Source organism: Manis javanica, chromosome 15 (genome assembly GCF_040802235.1).
Source record: "Manis javanica isolate MJ-LG chromosome 15, MJ_LKY, whole genome shotgun sequence".
NCBI classification, from domain to species: Eukaryota; Metazoa; Chordata; class Mammalia; order Pholidota; family Manidae; genus Manis; species Manis javanica.
In genome coordinates, this window is record NC_133170.1 from 85457246 (window position 1) to 85477106 (window position 19861).

The 19861-nt window shown below is 38.5% G+C and overlaps 1 protein-coding gene across 2 annotated transcripts in view; it reads left to right on the forward strand.

Annotated features, from left to right (window-relative positions):
- The window catches only part of MAPK1 (mitogen-activated protein kinase 1), a 111831-nt gene that overhangs the window by 55870 nt on the left and 36100 nt on the right, over positions 1-19861 (forward strand). For both annotated transcript variants that reach the window (XM_073223125.1, XM_036993143.2), the window contains exons 2-3: positions 17025-17207; positions 19050-19239. In XM_073223125.1, coding sequence (XP_073079226.1) covers positions 17025-17207; positions 19050-19239 — 373 coding nt within the window. The remainder of the gene's footprint in view (positions 1-17024; positions 17208-19049; positions 19240-19861) is intronic.

The window sequence follows — 19861 nt, forward strand, 5'->3', positions numbered from 1 at the left end:
TCCTAGTTGGCAAACAGCAGTAGATTTAAAATGGCTGTGCTGTTCTTCAGAGTCCAGAATATGTAAAAATATTCCTGGGTGTCCAGGTAGGAATCTGAAAATAATTGCTTGCTTTTATAGTCTAAGATACAAATATTACAAGTATTTAACTGCAACCACTCTGGGCTACTACTTGAACATCAGAATAAGTTTTCATTGTCTGTTATAGTGACAATCTCTTTCAGCTTTTAAACTGATGCCTGTTGGCTTTGTTTTAAAACCAGTATTGCAAGAGCACTTGTATGTTTTTTTCCCTTGATATTAGCACTTTTATAAAGGTATTTACTTTCTCTCAGATTTGTACATGTGAAAATGTCAGACTCCAACTGAATGTATGTTAAGCCACTTGATTTTGTCCCACAGTTCACGGATACTCATTTCCTCCCATGCCCAGCCTTTTTTCTCTTTGCGATACATTTTTTACTAGTTTCTGTTGCTGTGTCTTCTAAGTCACCAGGTTTTCTTTAGTGTATTATCTGTTCCTCATTCCAACCATTGTATTTTTTTTCATCTCCAGAAGTTCAGTTTGAGTCTGTCTTACACCTTCTGTTTCTCTCCTTATGGTCTGCTTTCTTGAACATACAGAGTACAGATATATATGATAGCTGTTTTAACATTCTTGTTTACTGATTTTATCATCTATAATTTCTGAGTCTTTTTTTTTTTAACTGGCTTTTCATTATAGGTCATGTTTTCCTGCCTTTTCAGATTTTGTTAAAGTTTTGATTGGATGTAAGACATTGTGGATTTTTACATTATTGAGTGCTAGATTTTCTTCTTCTTCTTCTTTTTTTTTTTTTTTTGTATTCCTTTAAATATTTGGTGGCTTTTTTTCAGGGATGCAGTTAAGTTACCTGGAACAGTTTAATCCTTTCAGAGCTTGCATTTTAAGCATATTTAGGTAGGTCCAAAGTAGCTTTTAGTTAGAGACTAATTTGGCCCCAGTACTGAGGATTCAGCTTTTTACCTGTGCATTAGAAAGTCTTTCCCCTCTGGATAGGCCAGGAACTATTCTCAGCCTTGTTCCACATGTATTAGTTCACCTTCACCTTTCTAGTGGCTTCCTTCCCAGCCTTGGAATTTCATCATGCATGTGCTCTGATCATCATCTCAGTTGAAGACTTGAAAGCAACCCTCTGCAGATCTCCCTGACCTTCTCTGAAGTTCTTTCCTTCACTCTGCCCTGAAAATTCTGACTTGAATTTTGTGCTCAACTCAGGGAGACTGCTAGCTCCATTTAGACTCCTCTTCTCTGCTTTGCAGCCCGGAAACTGCAGGCAAACAGCTGGGGCAGTCACAGCACCACAGCCTTGGTGCTGCTTGTCCTTGGATGTCAAAAAAACTGTTGTTTCCATACATGTTGATTGTCTGGTTTCTTTAGTTGTTTAAGGTAGGAGAGTACATCAGTCCCTGTTCTTTTCATCATGGCTAGAAGCAAAAACCTGTGCAGATACTTAAAATTTTAGGAACTCATTTAAAAATTCAAGTTATTTCCTTATTTTAAACTGTCTTGTCCTATATATAACCTATACTTTTTTTTCTCTCTCTTTCAGTGCAGTTGAAAGAACTGATGAGACTAAAGAAGACAATTTAAATTATGTTATAAATCACTAATTCCATTATACTGGCTTGTTTTATAAGTTGCCTCCTCTAGATAAATAATTTTAAGCTGCAGTCTGTGGTTTTATTTCAAATCTTTCTTTTAGCTAATACAGTCTAATTTGATGGCTGCACAATGACCTGTTATATTAATATTCCATAATGTAGTAATCCTTACGTTTGGCCATAGGGGCTTTGTTGTTTTAGATATTGCTGCAGTAAGTATCATCATGTGCCTTCCTATGTTGAGGATGTTCAGGGGGAGAAAGGGGTGGGATGATATTTTATTTACTTATTTCAATCTGTAGGGAATATTTAGGCTATAAATAGGTATCAGTAAAATTTTTCAAGTGATGTGGGATTTAATTTATTAAGCCCAGTTAGGTAAAGTTTTCAGTTACCTTTTTAGGAATTTAAAAAATTTCTATCAAGCATTTACCTTTATTTTCATGGAAGAATAAAGTGGCTAATTATGAAATGTTTGTTTCCTTCTACTTATTAAATTAAGCCCATGTTATCCACGTGTTAGTTATTTCATCAGTTTTGGAGGTTTCATTTAGTAGAATTCCTCTCTTGGATAAAGCTTTATGTTGGAATAATTTTAGACTTACAGAAAAGATAGTATGGCAGGGGGATATGCTTCTTGTATGCTCCCACCGTTCTAAGTTTCCCCTTGATGGTCACATCTTACATTACTGTAGTACGCTGATCAAAACTAAGAAACCAACATTGGTATATTTAACCAAACTCCAGATTTTCTCTGTTCCCAGGATACCACCTGCATTTGGTTGTCATGTCTGCTTTGTCTCCTCTGCTCTGTGACTTACTTCTTTTTCTTCCCATGACCGTGACAGTTTTAAGGAGTATGCTCAAGTATTTTGTAGGGTATCCCTCAATTTGGGTTTGATGTTCTCATAATTAGACTGAAGTTATGAGGTTTGGGAAAGAATATCACAGAAGTGAAATGCCCTTCTCATCTTTTCCACGTCGGTGATTCACCGTATCCATATGACATCACTGTGGTAATAATAACCATGGTCACTTGGTTGAGCTGGTATCTGCCACATTCCTCCACTGTAGAGTTACTGTTATTCCCTTTCAGAATTCTGTTTTTTTGGAAAGAAGTCACTAAATTCAGCTAACCCTCAAGGCGTAGGGATGGGAGAGATTAATTAAGCTTTACCTCCTGGAGGGGAGAGAATCTGTGCATACTATTTGGAATTCTTGTCAGGAAAGGATCTTTTCTCCCCTGTTTATTTATCTATTTGAATCGCTTATTTGTGTTAACATGGACTTACATATATCTATACTTTGGGTTGTCATCTAAAACTACACTATTTTCTTGCTCAAATTGTTCCAGCTTTGGCCATTGGGAGTTCTTCCAGGTTGGCCCCTTGTGTCCCTTTGACATGCCCTCATTGTGTTTTTGGAGCCGTTCCATACTGTCTGGCACTACGTGGCACTACGTGATGCTCCAGGCCCGTCTTTTATTTTCCCTGCCCTCGCGCCTACAACCAACCATGTCTCTAAGGATCCCTGGTTCCTTTTTTTGGAGGAACCCAAAGTCCAGGGCATTGAATATAGTGAAATACTTCCAACTTTTTAATACTAGTTAACTTTAGCAGAAGTGAAAGGAGTATCCAAGTAGTCATCAAAATCTTTGAACACAAAACAGAATTAGCCTTTTCAGTCAAATGACATCTTTCGCTTAGCATACTTTAAAACACATGGTTCATATCAACCCATGTAAGGTAGGGAGCCCCAGCTGGTCTGTGTGGTAGCTTATGCCATATTCCTTCCTGGCTTTGAAGGCTGGCTCAACTACATTGGATGTATCCATGGGCCACTAGGAAGATGTGTGGCTCAAGGTTCATTCATATTTCAGGTATCTTGGTGTGGGGCTAAGACAGGTAAGAAATGAGTTGTCAGGACCTGAAGTACTTGGCTGACAGTCTGTACCTCTCCTAGTCCTTACAGAGTTAATGGCTTATCTACAGGATTTTTGTTATCAAGTCGTCTGTTGGGAGGCATCAGAGAGGTAAAGCATTTTGTTTCTCCCTTGCAGATCTTGTTACAGCTGCTATAAAGAAGACATGAGTGATTTAGAGCATATAGCTCTGCCCATGAGAATTTAGTCTAATTGGATGGAGAGCATTTGAATAGGACAAAGCTAGGAAGGTTGAGGTTTGTGAAATAGGTGCCCCCCCCCGGTCTGATTCTGTCCATAAGCCACTTTGTCCAAAGCTTTGGTTCCCACTGTCATTCTGAGTTCACTAAAAGGTCTCCTGCCTGTTGCACTGTCCTCCCCATTCTATTCTTTCAACAAACCGCTACCTGAGGAAACTTCATAAAAATATTAATGTTGCCATGCCTAAAATCTCTGTGTAATATCCTTTGGTGGCTCCCCAGGATAAAATTGTACATATCTAAATATGACCTCTCTCCTTCTTATACCTCCAGCTTCAATCTTACCATGTCCCTCTGTGCCCAACGCTTTGTTAACCTGGGGTTCCTGCAGGCCTCTCCAGCTTCACATGTACTGTTTGCCCTGCCTGAAAAGCACTCTCTCTTCCCTTCTCATCCCTTTGGCTAGTGTGGGTAAAATTGTAATATTTCCAGAATATCTCGCCTGGCTTTCGTGCATCTGCATATCAACAGGCATTCCTCAGGAGTGGAGAGTAGTTCATCTCCACATCAGTGGGTAATTACCTGGGCAACTGAGGGCTTTTCTGAACCTGAGAGGTTAGGGGAAGTGCTGGTTTTGCTTCTGCTTGAGCAGGAGAGAGAAACAGCCCCGGACTGCAGTTTGTAAGCAATAAACGGATTTTAAACTTTATTTCTCACTTTTGACTGATTTTGGTTTTAGAGGTATTTTGTCCCAGATTTTCCTTTCCCTGGAGTTACAGCTAGCTCTTGGGAGGTTTTTCTTTCACCTGCACCTGGTTCCACAGCCTTCAACCCACCCACTGCTTGCATAACACCCTGTGACTCCCAGTTGTTCATTAGAGTTTGCCAGTTCCGTCCCTTTCCTCCCTTAAGATAGTCAGCTGTGCTCTTTCCACTGCTGTCCCCATTCCCCTCCATTTACTTACACTCAGGTACCATAAACCATCATTGCAGATTCAGTGAACGCTATCTAATTTTTATTTTTTCAGCCTTTCCTGTTTGGAACTCTTTCCTTCTTTGGCTTCTGAAACAACAAACATTCTTTCCTGGTTCTTATATGTGGTGAACCACATGGGCTTCAGAGCTGGACAACAAGGGTTCTCATTCCATTATCATTTATTACTTTATTACTCTCAGCCAGTTCCCCTTCTGCTGACTGCTCGAGTTCCATCCTCAGACTTTTCTTAGCATCCTCTCTCCTTAGCAGCTGCCTGCTGTGGCTTCTTTTAAAGATTTCTGTATCTCACTACCAACCTTGGTCTCTCTCCTTAATGCTGCTGGAAGTATAGAACCTTTATTTCTTCCATCTGAATCACCCACATGCATTCCCAGATCTTTTCAATCAGGAGGTTCAAGATGGTCCTTGTCCTCCTCCACCCTCCATCTTTATTTTGTACCTCCCAAACACAGCCCTGATGTTTACAAGGCCTGAGTCAAGAGTACAAATGGAGTCCTACATACCATGTAAATCCAACTAAGAAACCTGAAGTATAACATACTCTCTCCTCCTACCATGACAAATACAACTTCTTAAAGACCTGGAAAGTCAGGTTCAAATAAAAAATTCTTGGGTGGGGGAGTTCCGTGTCAGCAGTTCAAGGAGGGCAGGCCTCCAGCATAGCCCTCTTCTCTACCTAACCCAGCCCCATGCTCCACCATGAGCTTGGGCTTGTGTGTGGGGGCACCCCTAGCAGTCTAGGTACAGTGCACACCCCGCAGACAGCTGCCCCCTGACTACCCATTGTGGTATATACATGCAGAATCTGCCAGTTCTCTGCTCTCGGCAGTCGCTGTGCAGAAGGCCCCACACAGCTTGGAAGTGGACTCAGGAGATGGGGAATTCTGGGGCTCCTGATGGCATGTTCTCCAGGCTCCATAAACATCCTCCTGGAGAGGGGTCTGGCTGTGTGAGGGCCAGTGGCTCCCATAGATAAATAACCCTGCTTGTTTTCATCTCCACTCATTTCCTCTCGCCTTTCTTGACCCCTTATTCCTCTTTCAAAAGCCTGCTCATCCTTCAGGATATGGTTTGTGTAGTCCTCATGTTCTTTTAATTCTCTCCTAATACTCTTATTTGGACTCAATCCACCCAGCTTCTCCATGGGTTTCAGAAGTGTTTTCCTGCAGTGAAAGCAGTGTGTTGTGTATTCCTATCTCCTTCCCTCACTAAATTTTAAGCTCCTTCCCTCACTTAAATTTAAGCTTTGCTTCTTAAGAGCAAGATTGCTGTTTTTGTCACCAGTACTAACATGAAATCTCACACATGGGAAGTGCTTGACAACTGTGGCTTGAATCTACCACAGCTCTGGCATCACTCTGTGTTGTTGTGGTAACTCTATCAAAACAGGAAATGAAGTTAGTTTAGCATGACTTGCTCATAATTGACTCATGCTGGTTCTCTTTTCTTCCCTAAGTGATCACAAAATATCTGTTAAATAACCTACTCCAGAAATTTATTGGCTTCTACTTCCACATTTACTGGTCAAATACATTTTTGGAATCTATCTGTTCCCACCCGCCCTGGTTCCTTTTTTTTAAATTGGTATCATTGATACATAATCTTCATTGGTTCCAAATGTACAACACAGTGGTTCAACAGTTACCCATATTATTAAATTCTCTCCCCCTCTAGTGCAGTTACTATCTGTCAACATAGAAAGATGTTACAGAATCATTGACTATTTTCTCCATGCTGTACTACCATCCCTGTGACCAGCTTATATTGTGATTGTGAATTATTGTGCCCCTTTATGTCCCTCCCTCTCCCCAGCCCCTTCCCCTTGGTAACCACTAGTCACTTCTCGGTGTCTATGAGTCTACTGCTGTTTTGGTCCTTCTGTTTTGCTTTGTTTTTATATTCCACAAATAAGTGAAATCGTATGTTATTTGTCTTTCTCCACTCGGCTTATTTTACTGAGCATAATACCTCTAGATCCATCCATGTTGTTGTAAATGGCAGGATTTCTTTTCTTTTTATGGCCGAATAATGTTCCATTGTGTGTATGTACAACATCTTCTTTATCCATTCATCTGTTGGTGGGCACTTAGGTTGCTTCCTTATCTTGGCTATTGCAAATGGTGTACTGATAAACATCGGGGTCCACATTTTCTCGAATCTAGGATTTTGTATTCTTTGGCAAAATTCCTAGAAGTGGAATTACTGGATCAAATGGTATTTCTATTTTTAGTTGTTTTTTTTTTTGTATCATTAATCTACAATCACATGAGGAACATTATGTTTACTAGACTCCCCCATCACCAAGTCCCCCCCCCACATACCCCATTACAGTCACTGTCCATCACTGTAGTAGGATGCTGTAGAATCACTAATTGTCTTCTCTGTGTTGTACAGCCCTCCCTGTGCCACCCCCCTCATTGTATATGCTAATCATAATGCCCCCTTTCTATTTTCTCACCCCTTATCCCTCCCTTGCCACCCATCCTCCCCAGTCCCTTTCCCTTTGGTAACTGTTAGTACATTCTTGGGTTCTGCGATTCTGCTGCTGTTTCGCTCCTTCAGTTTTTTCTTTGTTCTTATACTCCACAGATAAGTGAAATCATTTGATACTTGTCTTTCTCCGCCTGGCTTATTTCACTGAGCATAATACCCTCTAGCTCCATCCATGTTGTTGCAAATGGTAGGATTTGTTTACTTCTTATGGCTGAGTAATATTCCATTGTGGATATGTACCACATCTTCTTTATCCGTTCATCTACTGATGGACATTTAGGTTGCTTCCATTTCTTGGCTGTTGTAAATAGTGCTGCGATAAATATAGGGGTGCATATGTCTTTTTCAAACTGGGCTGCTGCATTCTTAGGGTAAATTCCTAGGAGTAGAATTCCTGGGTCAAATGGTATCTCTATTTTGACTTTCTTAAGGAACCTCCATACTGCTTTCCACAAAGGTTGAACTAATTTACATTCCCACCAGCAGTATAAGAGGGTTCCCCTTTCTCCACATCCTCTCCAACATTTGTTGTTGTTTGTCTTTTGGATGGTGGTGACCCTTGCTGGTGTGAGGTGATATCTCATTGTGGTTTTAATTTGCATTTCTCTGATGATGTGGAGCATATTTTCATGTGACTGTTGGCATCTGAATTTCTTCTTTGGACAACTGTCTGTTCAGCTCCTCTGATCATTTTTTTATTGGATTATTTGCTTTTTGTTTGTTGAGGTGCATGAGCTCTTTATATATTTTGGATGTCAACCCCTTATCGAATATGTCATTTATGAATATATTCTCCCATACTGCAGGGTGCCTTTTTGTTCTGTTGGTGGTGTCCTTTGCTGTACAGAAGCTTTTCAGCTTGATGCAGTCCCACTTGTTCATTTTTGCTTTTGTTTCCCTTGTCCGGGGAGATATGTTCATGAAGAAGTCACTCATGCTTATGTCCAAGAGATTTTTGCCTATGTTTTTTTCTAAGAATTTTATGGTTTCATGACTTACATTCAGGTCTTTGATCCATTTCTAATTTACTTTTGTATATGGGTTAGACAATGATCCAGTTTCATTCTCTTACATGTAGCTGTCCAGTTTTGCCAACACCAGCTGTTGAAGAGGCTGTCAGTTCCCCATTGTATGTCCATGGCTCCTTTATCATATACTAATTGACCATATATGTTTGGGTTAATATCTGGACTCTCTATTCTGTTCACTGGTCTGTGGGTCTGTTCTTGTGCCAGTACCAAATTGTCTTGATTACTGTGGCTTTGTAGTAGAGCTTGAATCAAGTTGGGTAGCAAGATTTCCCACCCCACCCCCCTGCTTTATTCTTCCTTCTCAGGATTGCTTTGGCTATTCAGGGTCTTTTGTGGTTCCATATAAATTTTAAAACTGTTTGTTCCAGTTCGTTGAAGAATGCTGTTGGTATTTTGATAGGTATTGCATTGAATCTGTAGATTGCTTTAGGCAGGACGACCATTTTGACAATATTAGTTCTTCCTAGCCAAGAGCATGGGATGAGTTTCCGTTTGTTAGTGTCCTCTTTAATTTCTCTTAAGAGTGCCTTGTAGTTTTCAGGGATTAGGTCTTTCACTTTATTTTTAGTTTTTTGAGGAACTTCCATACTGCTTTCCAAACTGGTTATGCCAATTTACATTCAATCCACCTGATTCCTTTTTCAAAATGCTCCATTGAGAAGTAATTGATAAATAACAGACTACATATCTTTAAAGTGTATACTTTGGTATGTTTTGACATATTATATACCCATGAAATTTATCAACACAATCCAAAATAATGAGCGTGTGTGTCACCTCTCAAAGTTACCTAGTTTGCATTTCTGTAGTCCTTCCATCCCCCCAGCACCCCTCTCCCTACCTGCCCCAGGAAACCCTACTGATCTGTCCCCATAGATTAATGGAAATACTTCTCTTTTGGTCTGGATTCACTCAGCATAATTCTTTTGAGATTCATCTGTGTTGTTTATACAAGCAGTTCACTCCCCTTTATTGCTGAATAGTAGAAATCTGTTTTGAAAATTGACTGTGCTCACCTTGACCTCCCATTCACCATGATGTATAGATCTCAGGACGGACGGAATTCATCTGGAACTTGAGGCTGCATATATGTAAGATGACTGGGTGTTCTCTAAAGCTGGAGCTCCACAAAGGCACAATTATTATTTATAATCATTGTGTCCTGTTAGAATAGTCCTTGGTGCATAGAAGGTATAAATCCAAAGCTTGGGAAAAAGGCCCCCCTTTTTTTCAGGGGTGTGTGTCTTTGTATGTGTACATCTCTCTTAAATAGTATACCCAGTTCCAATTTTAGAGATTATTCTCAAATGTGGAAATGAGGTTAAATAAAGATATTTTTCACCTCTTTCTAGTAATTATTCTTTATTTTCAAATATTTTTGTATTGATCAGAAGTTCCAAAATAATTATGTTTTCTCCTTTAAAGAATATTCCAGTATTCTAATATTTCCCTTGTAGGTTTTTTCCTAAATAAAAAAATATTGTAATATATATTTTAAAGAGGTTCTCGTGGCTGTTCAATCAGAACAGTATATAGAGTACTACAATGAGAGGTTTTGCTCCCCTGTCCTACTCCAGCCTGGCATTCTGTCCCTCCACCACCACTCATTCCTGTGTATCCTTCCACACTTCTTTATGCAAACACAAGCAAATGTTTGTTTATACGCCTGTACACACACACCTTATTTTCATTCTTTATTAATAAAGAAAGACAACATATCATCTACTCCTAGAGTTTTTTTTTTACAGATCTTGACGCTCTTTCCACATTATTCCTTTTTCAGCTGCATAGTATTCTTTTGTAGGGATGCCCATGCTCCTATTGATGGACTTTTTTTTAAATAAATTTTTATTTTTAGGTAATTGTAGGGTCACATGCAGTTGTAAGAAATAATAGAGACTCCAGTATCCCCTGTTTTTAATATCTTTCATAACTGTAGTGTAGTATCATAGCTGGAAAATTGACATTGATAGAGTTTATAGAGCTTATTCATAAGCCATTGGTTTTTATATGCACTCATTTGTGTGTGTGTGTATTTAGTTCTGTGCAGATATGCAGATTCATGTAACCACCTCCATTCTTCTTTTACATCTGTTGAGATACTTCATTTTTATCTCTTTAGTATGTCTTTTTCTACTTTAATCTTTTTTATTGATGGATAGTTCACAGAGCAGTATTCTATTAGTTTCATGGATACAACACAGTGATTGAACATTTATATACTTGAAAACTGATCCACAGTATGTCTGGTTACTATCTGTCCATATTCCATATTATTGACCGTATCCCTATGCTGTGTATTACATCCCCATGACTTACTGTTTTTTTTATTAAGGTATCATTGACAATACAATCTTACGAAGACTTCACATGAGCAACATTGTGGTTACTACATTCACCCATATTATCTAGTCCCCACCCTACTGCAGTCACTGTCCATCAGCATAGCAAGATGCCAGAGTCACTACCTGTCTTCTCTGTGCTACACTGTCTTCCCAGTGATCCCCACAAACAGACAATGTGTGCCAATGATATTGCCTCTCAATCCCCATCTCCCTCCCTCCTAACCTGCACTTCCGCATCCCTCCCCTTTAGTAACCGCTAGTCCCTTCTTGGAGTCTGTGAGACTGCTGGTTTTTTCCTTCAGTTTTGTTTTGTTATACTCCACAAATGAGTGAAATCGTTTGGTACTTGTCTTTCTCCACTTGGCTTATTTAACTGATCATAATACCCTCTTGCTCCATCCATGCTGTTGCAAATGGTAGGATTTGTTTTCTTCTTATGACTGAATAATATTCCATTGTGTATATGTACATCTTCTTTATCCATTCATCTACTGATGGACACTTTGCTTGGCTATTATGAATAGTGCTATGATAAACATAGGGGTATACATGTCTTTTTTAAACTGGGCCGCTGCATTCTATCTTTATCTATCTATCTGTCTATCTATCTATCTATCTATCATATATCTATTTTATCATCTAATCTAATCTATCTAATCAATCTATCTCATCTACCATCTATGTCTATCTGTCTGTCTCTATCTATCTATCATTAATCTGACAGTCTGACTCAATTCACTTAGTATGATATTTCAAACACAATCTAAAGGTTCTTTTTTTTCCTCCTCCATTCTTTATGTATTAGTTGTCATAGTCTGTACTCTTTGTATATCCCTTGACTGACTTTGTAGGTAGTTGATTTATTTTTGCATTTGTTTAATAATTAATTGGTTTACTTCTTTTACTGTAGTTTTATTTTATTTGGTGACAGCTATTTAGCCTTAGGAACACTTCTATCTACAGCGGTCCCTCCAAAATACACTGTAGAGACTGTTTGTAGGAGGTAAATTCCCTCAGCTTTTGCTTATCTGAAACTTGTTTAATCCCTGCTTCAGATTTAAATGATAATCTTGTCAGGTAAATTATTCTTGGTGAGGCCCTTCTGTTTCATTGCATTAAATATATCATTACCTCTCCCTTCTGGCCTGTAATGTTTCTGCTGAGAAGTCTTATGATAGCCTGATGGATTTTCCTTGTATCTGATCTTTTTTCTCTCTCTAGCTGCTTTTAATACTCTGTCCTTATCCTTGATCTTTGCCATTTTAATTATTATATGTCTTGGTGTTGTCTTCCTTGGGTTCCTTGTGTGGGGAGATCTGTGCACTTCCGTGGCCTACGAGACTATTTCTTTCCCAGATTGGGGGAGTTTTCAGCAATAATTTCCTCAAAGACTTTCTATCCCTTTTTCTCTCTTCTTGTTCTGGTACCCCTATAATGCGAGTATTGTTCTGTTTGGATTGGTCACGCACTTCTTTTAATATTTTTTCATTCCTAGAGATCCTTCTTTGTCTCTGTGCCTCAGCTTCTTTGTATTCCTGTTCTGTAATTTCTATTTCATTTACCATCTCATCTACTTCATCTAGTCTGCTTTTAAATCCTTGCATTGTATGTTTCATTTCAGATACTGTATTTTCTCAAAGTTTCTCTTTCTTGAAGTTCTCCCTGATGTCTTAAATATTTTTAGTAGCTCTGTGAGCATGTTTATGATTTTTATTTTGAAATCTTTATCAGGAGGACTGGTGATTTCACTTGCACTTAACCCTATTTCTGGTGTTTGAGGGATTTTGGTTTGTACAAGATTCATTTGCTGTTTCATATTTCTAATGATTACTATTGAACAGTAACTGTGTGTAGGTGGCACCCTCTCATACCCAGAAGCTCTACGCTCTGGAGCTGCCCAGCACCTGGAGAAGTGGTGGGGGCCTCAGATGAGCGGCCCTGATGCCTGTCAGGAGGAAAGAGCTCTTACCTGCTTCCTGGCTGCAGTGCCTGTCTCCAGTGCCAGGGCCAGCGGGCTGAGCATGCACGGAGGAGTCTCTGTGTTACGTCCTTGTAGCCGCCATAGGTGGTGTCGCCCTCCAGCTGGCCTAGTGGGATGGTGGGAGCAGCAGGTCTGTGAACCAGTGCCAGCTGTAGCAAGGAGTAGCAGGCTGCGTATCACAGTGGAACCTCAGCACTGCATTCCAGCCAGGGGGATGGAGCATCTGAAGCTCCTGAAAGTTCCCAACCTGCCAGGATGAGTGTGCTGGGATGATTTTGTCCACCTGTCCTTTCTCCTGAGCAGCAAGCTCTGTGTAATCCTTGCCCCTTTAGCAGCCCTCTCACTGTTGGGAAGCTTTCAAAGTGCCCACATTTCTTTTGTCCCAGAGTGGCTGGGTCTGGGTACCTGTTCTCCACAAGCAGCTGGAATCTCAGTCTCTCCGAGTATTCCGCCTGTCTGGGCCTTCCAACCCCACTAATCTCCACAGCATCATGTAATGTCGATTTGTGCTCCTGGATCAGATCTCCATAACTGGGTGTTCAGCAGTTCTAGGCTTCTACCCCCTCCCAGCTCTGTTTCTCTTCCTCTGGCCTGTTAGCTGAGGTGGGGGGAGGGCTTGGGTCCTGCAGGATCATGGTTTTGCTACTTTACCTTTTCCCCAGATATAGGCAGTCTGTGGCAGTCTTCTTGCCAGTCACTCCTTCAGGATTAGTTGTTTTGTTGTATTTTTGTATTACATGTGGTTTTGGAAGAAGGTTTCTGTCTCATCTCTCACACCACCATCTTTAAGCCTATATTCCCCATAACTTTCTTATTTTATAACTGGACGTTTGTATCTCTTGATCCCCTTCACCCATTTCAGCAACCCCTCCTAACCTCTTTTCCTTCTGACTGCTACCACTCTGTTCTCTTTCTCTCTTGGTCTGGGTTTTTGTTTTGTTTACTTTGTGTTTGAAATTTCATTTATAATTGGAATAATGCAGTATTTGTCTTTGTCTAACTTATTTCACTTAGCATAATACCCTCAAAGTCCATTCATGTCACAAATTATAAGATTTCATTCTTTCTAGTGGCTGACTAGTATTACAGTGTGTTTATGTGTGAGCTTGTATAGCATCTATTCATCTGTTGATGGACACTTACGTTATTTCCTTATCTTGGCTAATGTAAACAAGGTTGCAATAAACATAGGGGTACATGTTATTTTTTTGAATTAATGTTTTGGTTTTCTTTAGATTAAATACCCAGTGTGGAATTGCTGGATTGTATGATAGTTGTATTTAAAAAAAATTTTTAGGAGCCTCCATACTGTTTTCCATAGTTGTTGCACCCTTTTGAAAATTAAATCAGTTTAACTGTAATACAAAACATAATGTAAAACTTAGCATTTTAACCATTTTTAAGTGTATGGTTAGGTAGTGTTAAGTATATTCACATTATTTTGCAACAGATCTGTAGAACTTTCTCATTTTGCAAAACTAAAACTCTATACCCATGTACACCATTTTCCGCATTTCCCCCTCTCCCTAGCCTTTGGTAACCACCATTCTATTTTATAATTCTATGAGCTTGATAACTTTAGATACCACCTATGAGTGGAATTACACAGTATTTGTCTTTTTGTTACTGGCTTTTTTCAGTTAATGTCCTCAAGATTCATCCATGTTGTAGCATGTTAAACAATTTCCTTCCTTTTTTAAGGCTGAGTAACATTCCATTGTATGTATATACCACATTTTCTTTATCCATTCATCCATCTGAACATTTGGGTTGCTTTCTCTACTTATCTTGTCAATACTGCAGTAAACATGGGTGTGCACTCTGAGGTCTTAGTTTGAGTTCTTTTGGCCATATACCCAGAAGTGGGATTGCTTAATCATATGGTAATTCTATGTTTAATTTTTTGCAGAACTTCCATGCTGTTTTATATGGTAACTGCGTCATTTTACATTCTTAATGGTTTGCCAATTTCTCCACATCTTCTCCAACACTTGTTATTTTTATTTTTTTGATAGTGGCAACCCTGATGAGTGTAAGGTGATATATTGTGGTTTTGTTTTGTGTTTCTCTAATGATTAGCACTTTTCATACGCTTGTTGGCCATTTTGTATGTCTTTGGAGAAATGTGTATTTGATGTGATATCTTATTTTTAAATTTATTGAATAATTCTTGACTTCCTAAGATTAAATATTACTTGGACATAATGGATTATTTTAACATGTTGTTATTTTTTTAATTTATTTTCAGGTTTGTGCTTATAAGAGATAAATCTTTGGATTTTAGTTCTTTTTCATCATTATCATTATTAGTTTATTTTTAAAAATTATTTGTCTTATAGGGATGAGTTAGGAAGTTGTTCATTTCTTCAACCTTGAATAAGTTATTCAACTTTGCATTTATGTTTTTGAAAAGAGCAAGCAAGTTTATCAGTTAAAAGAAAAATGAATATTCAAAATAGCCCATCCAAAGACTGTTACAGTCACAGATTTAATTAGGATCCCCAATTGCAACCATAAGTTGCTTGTTTATAGGAGACACATTTAAAGCAAAAGCTGTAGCATGGCAGTAGTTGGGGGTTGGTTGGGAAATGAGCAAAGATTAAATTCCTAGAACAAAAAAAAGAAAAGGGGGTTGGCAATGCCAAGGAGATTGCAAAGCAAAAGTATTAGGAGACACCAAAAAGTCCATGGTAGAAGGTATACCAATAAAATATTTGCCAAGTATCAACAATAAAATATATAAAACAAAACTGAGAAGTCCAAGGAGAAATGAACAAATAGAGTTTTGGAAGAATGTGCACTCTGTGTAATAACTTCTGTACCAGATTCTGTAAACCTAAAAGGCAGCAAAATGGAGGGAGGGCAGAGCAGACAATAGCAGACCCAGCGGCATGGACAGGGCCATCCCTTCTCTTCAAGAGGGAACCAGTGAGGAGGATCTATACTGCCTTCTCGCTAAAGTCAGTCAGTTGGTTATTTGTTTCATCACTGAGTGTTGATAAAATTGCTGGGGCACACTGACCATAAGCCCCTTCACCAACAATCTTGTTGGAAAACAAATTTATGGGCATGTTTGACCGCCATGTTTCAGTAAAACTACAAATTTATGTTGAATTTAAACCAGTATTAGCTATTTTAACATGACTTTCTTGTTGAACTCATGCTCTTAATGATTTGAATTACTCAAAAACAGTTTTAATTTCTAAAAATATTTATTCCCAATATTGAGTAAACTTGCTTGAATGACATCACTTTGCCTACCTACCTGAAAATCAGTGTTTTAGGCCTTTTTGCAGCAAACTGAGCAAAATAAGATTTGAGTAATGATTCTTTTATTTAAGGAAGTACATTTCATTTCACAGTATTGAGGGTACCTGAGTGCATTGTATTACTGGTCTTGTGGGAGAATTGAAGCTGAGTAAGACAAGGTCTCTCCTACACCAGTTTTGTAATGAAATCAAACAAATGCATCGATAATTTTCAGGTTAGGTAAAATGACAAATAACCATTATAGAAGCATAGTCTTGAGAATAAACATTGTACTTGTATATTTCTAGCACTTAGGAAACAAGAAGCAATATTTTATTGGCTGTCAGTGTTATTTCATCGCTTCAGTCAATAGCCCAGATGTTGATACTTATGAAAAGATTCAGTAGAATACTGTTCATAAAGATACTAGTAATATTCAAAATTAAATTCATCACAAAGTTGAAGGTATAATTATTACTGCTTCTGCTTGAAATTCTTTAAAGTCAGACCTTAAGGACTTTACAGAAAATTGGGCCCTGTGTAACACCAATGAAAGTATTTTTTCAAGACTACATTATAGGTTTTCTTAATAAGACTGCCCAAATATATTGGTTAAATTTCTTGAAAAAAGAAATAGTTGTGTCATTTTACATAAGACAAAGTTAATACAAACAAGGCATTCTCTTTGGTCCATTTTTGTTAGGGGCGAAGATGTGGTTGATGGTCATTTGAATGTTTCTGCTGAATCAGAGGAATCTGATAACAATAGTAGAAAGTTATTTTGGAGACAGAAATGATCGCTCTCACCCAAATGAAGTTGGTGTTAAAAATAGTGGGAAAATGATTTGTGTGTGTGTGTGTGTGTGTGTGTGTTGTGGAAACCCATGTTTCTGGGTTTATGAAAATGGGCATCCACACATTTACCAGGTCTGGGCTGTCTGTTAAGTTTGAAATTCAGTATGTGCTGCATTGTACCAGCTGCATCCTCCCTAGCTTGAGTCCTTTTTGTAGATAATACACATACTGTCTTCATGTGTATGAAAGGAGTATTTACCCAGAGTACTAAACATTTAATACTTTACCATTTGCATTCTTTGTGCCAAAATGTTCTGAAAACAGTTTTTAATGCCTTCTCTCCTCTGCCCCTTTTTAAATTTTTTTAGTTCTGCATATGATAACGTCAACAAAGTTCGAGTAGCTATCAAGAAAATCAGTCCTTTTGAACACCAGACCTACTGCCAGAGAACCCTGAGGGAGATAAAAATCTTACTGCGTTTCAGACATGAGAACATCATTGGAATTAACGATATTATTCGAGCACCAACCATTGAGCAAATGAAAGATGTGTATCCTTTTCAGACAGCTGACTCTGCTGCTTGGGTCACCTTGTGGAATAAATGGAACTTGAAATGTCCTCAATTTACCAGAATTAAGAAAAAGTATAGAAAGCACATTTAAAGAGAAATTGTAATCTGCTTGCCATTTACTATAATACTTGCATAATTTAAGGGTTTTTTTCTCTGATTCATTTTATCGGTTGTCAGTAACTATTTTTGATGTCTTTTTGGCAAAGCCAGTGTGTTCCCTGTCAGTTTCAGTAAAGATTTCCTTTTAAGTGTAGTAATAGAAAATGTTGATACCATTTCTAGTCTTTTTTATTCCCCCCATTCAATTAGGGTTCCTTACAATGGTGAAAAGGAAAGAGCAGTAGACTAAGAAAGAGGGTGCCCTCGATATCACCCTGTCAAATCCAGTCCTGTTCTGAGGCAATGTCACTTACCTCTAGGTCTCAGTTTTCTTATCTGTAAAATTAAGGTAGTAGCCCCATGACCTTTAAGGCTGGCTCAGCTCTGAAATTATGTCATTAATCGTGACTAGCATTTAGAAATTTGGACTAAGCAAGTCCAGAGGCTGTTGCCTGGGAAAGACTATATTTGAAAGACAGAAGCTTAAGAAAGAGTCCGCCAGTCTTACTGTGCTGATGGACAGTGACTGTAATGGGGTATGTGGTGGGGACTTGATAATTGGGGGAGTCTAGTAACTATAATGTTGCTCAAGTAATTGTACATTAATGATACCAAAATAAAAATAAAGTAAAATAAAATAAGAAAGAGTCTGCCAAGAGGAGAAAGTTACTGTTCCAGCCAGCACAGCAGTCCCGCCAGTTTGCCCGGTTTGCATTCTGCTCCTCTGGGGAGAGGCAGCTCACTGTCTGTGGGCAGCTCTTTCCAGTTTTAAACAGTTCTGTTAACAAGTTGTAGTGATAATTTAAGTGAAATACCTCATGCTGCTACCACCTGTTGTCCTGCTTTACCTTTTGCCATAAAAATCAAGTCTTTCAGATGACAAACTTTAAAGTCGTTCTTCCTTTGAATCCCATACTGTGTTTCAGCTAGCATGAATCTGCAGAAGATCTGTAATAATACTTGCACAGAAATAAATGCAGAAACACTGCTAATGAAATAATATTATGGTGAGTTAAAAGCTAAAGGGTTTTATAATTTAATTTCTGTAAGAAAGAAGTTAGCTATAGCTAAAATTCTAGATGTTTAGTTATATGGATAGGCAAGAAAGCAAAAGGGAAACTAGCACATGTCCCAAAACTTGACTTCCCCTTGTCTAATGTTTAGGATCTTAACATTAATTGGAGAGTCAAGCCAGTAGACTGAGGATTGAATTTATTAGCAGTGTGTTTTAGGCCTGTATTTCCAAAAGTTTAATACTCGATTTTTGAGGAGAAGGAGAGGGTCCTGATGGGAGATAAAAGAATGGTGACATTTCAAGTTGTTACTGGGCCTAAGAGAGGAAGGAGTGTGTGATGCTCTCTGGCCACCACCCTCTCCCAGCCCTACCTTACAGTCCGTGGCAGGAGTGTGTTGACAGTGGACAACTTGCGGAGCAGGGAGGCTGGGACTTCAAGATTGGCCAGTATTTCCATAACTGCCTGTTTCAAGCCCATAGTTGGTCATATCAGGAAGGTGTAATGCTTCTTGTCTCACAGAACCTAAAAAGGAGTGAACTATCAGATTCCTTCTATAAAGGTATAACAAGTTTTCATTAGTTTCTGATTTCCCTTGTGGGCCTTGTGCTATAATAATGGACCTTCTGGGAAGAGTGTTCACTTTGCTTTCAGTCCTTTGCTAAGTGTAACCAGCTTTTCGGTGTGTTACCTTAACCTGTCCAAATAGCTATATAGTACAGGACCTCATGGAAACAGATCTCTACAAGCTCTTGAAGACGCAGCACCTCAGCAATGACCACATCTGCTATTTTCTTTACCAGATCCTCAGAGGGTTAAAATATATCCATTCAGCTAACGTACTACACCGTGACCTCAAACCTTCTAACCTGCTGCTCAACACCACCTGCGATCTCAAGGTCAGCTACGTTATTTACTCTTAGGGTAATGTATATTGAGAAAACTTGGGGCATATTTACATTTATTGTTATTCATATTTTTAAATTTTATACCAGAAACATGAAAACATTTTTATGACAAAAAGAAAAGTACAGCTAAAGAGTACTAGTCCTCTTCTTCCCCATCCATTGCTCCTTTCTCTCCAGAGATAAACACTGTAACAACCTGGAGTATTTTCTTCCAGTTTTTCTGTGCTCTCATATACATGTGTACTTTTATACATACATACATACATACATACATGTGTATGTGTGTATAAAAGATCGTATGCATATGTAAATTAAAATATCTATTTCATTGGTGACTTTTTCTTCAATAAGTTTTATACAAAGAACATTCAGAAAGCAGAAGATTTAACCTCAATGACTAATACTTTTTTAAGGCATTCCCAATAAATAGGAAAACCCTAGATCCTTTACAGCTCTCAGAGTTCTCTTGAAAATGGACATCATTTACATATAATACCTATTTTAGCAGGTAGCAGAGCTAAATAAAGAGGGAGATCAACAAATCTTATGTATGAAAGGATGTAGACTGAGTATGACAAAAATACATGTGAATTCAAAAAGACCTACATAAATG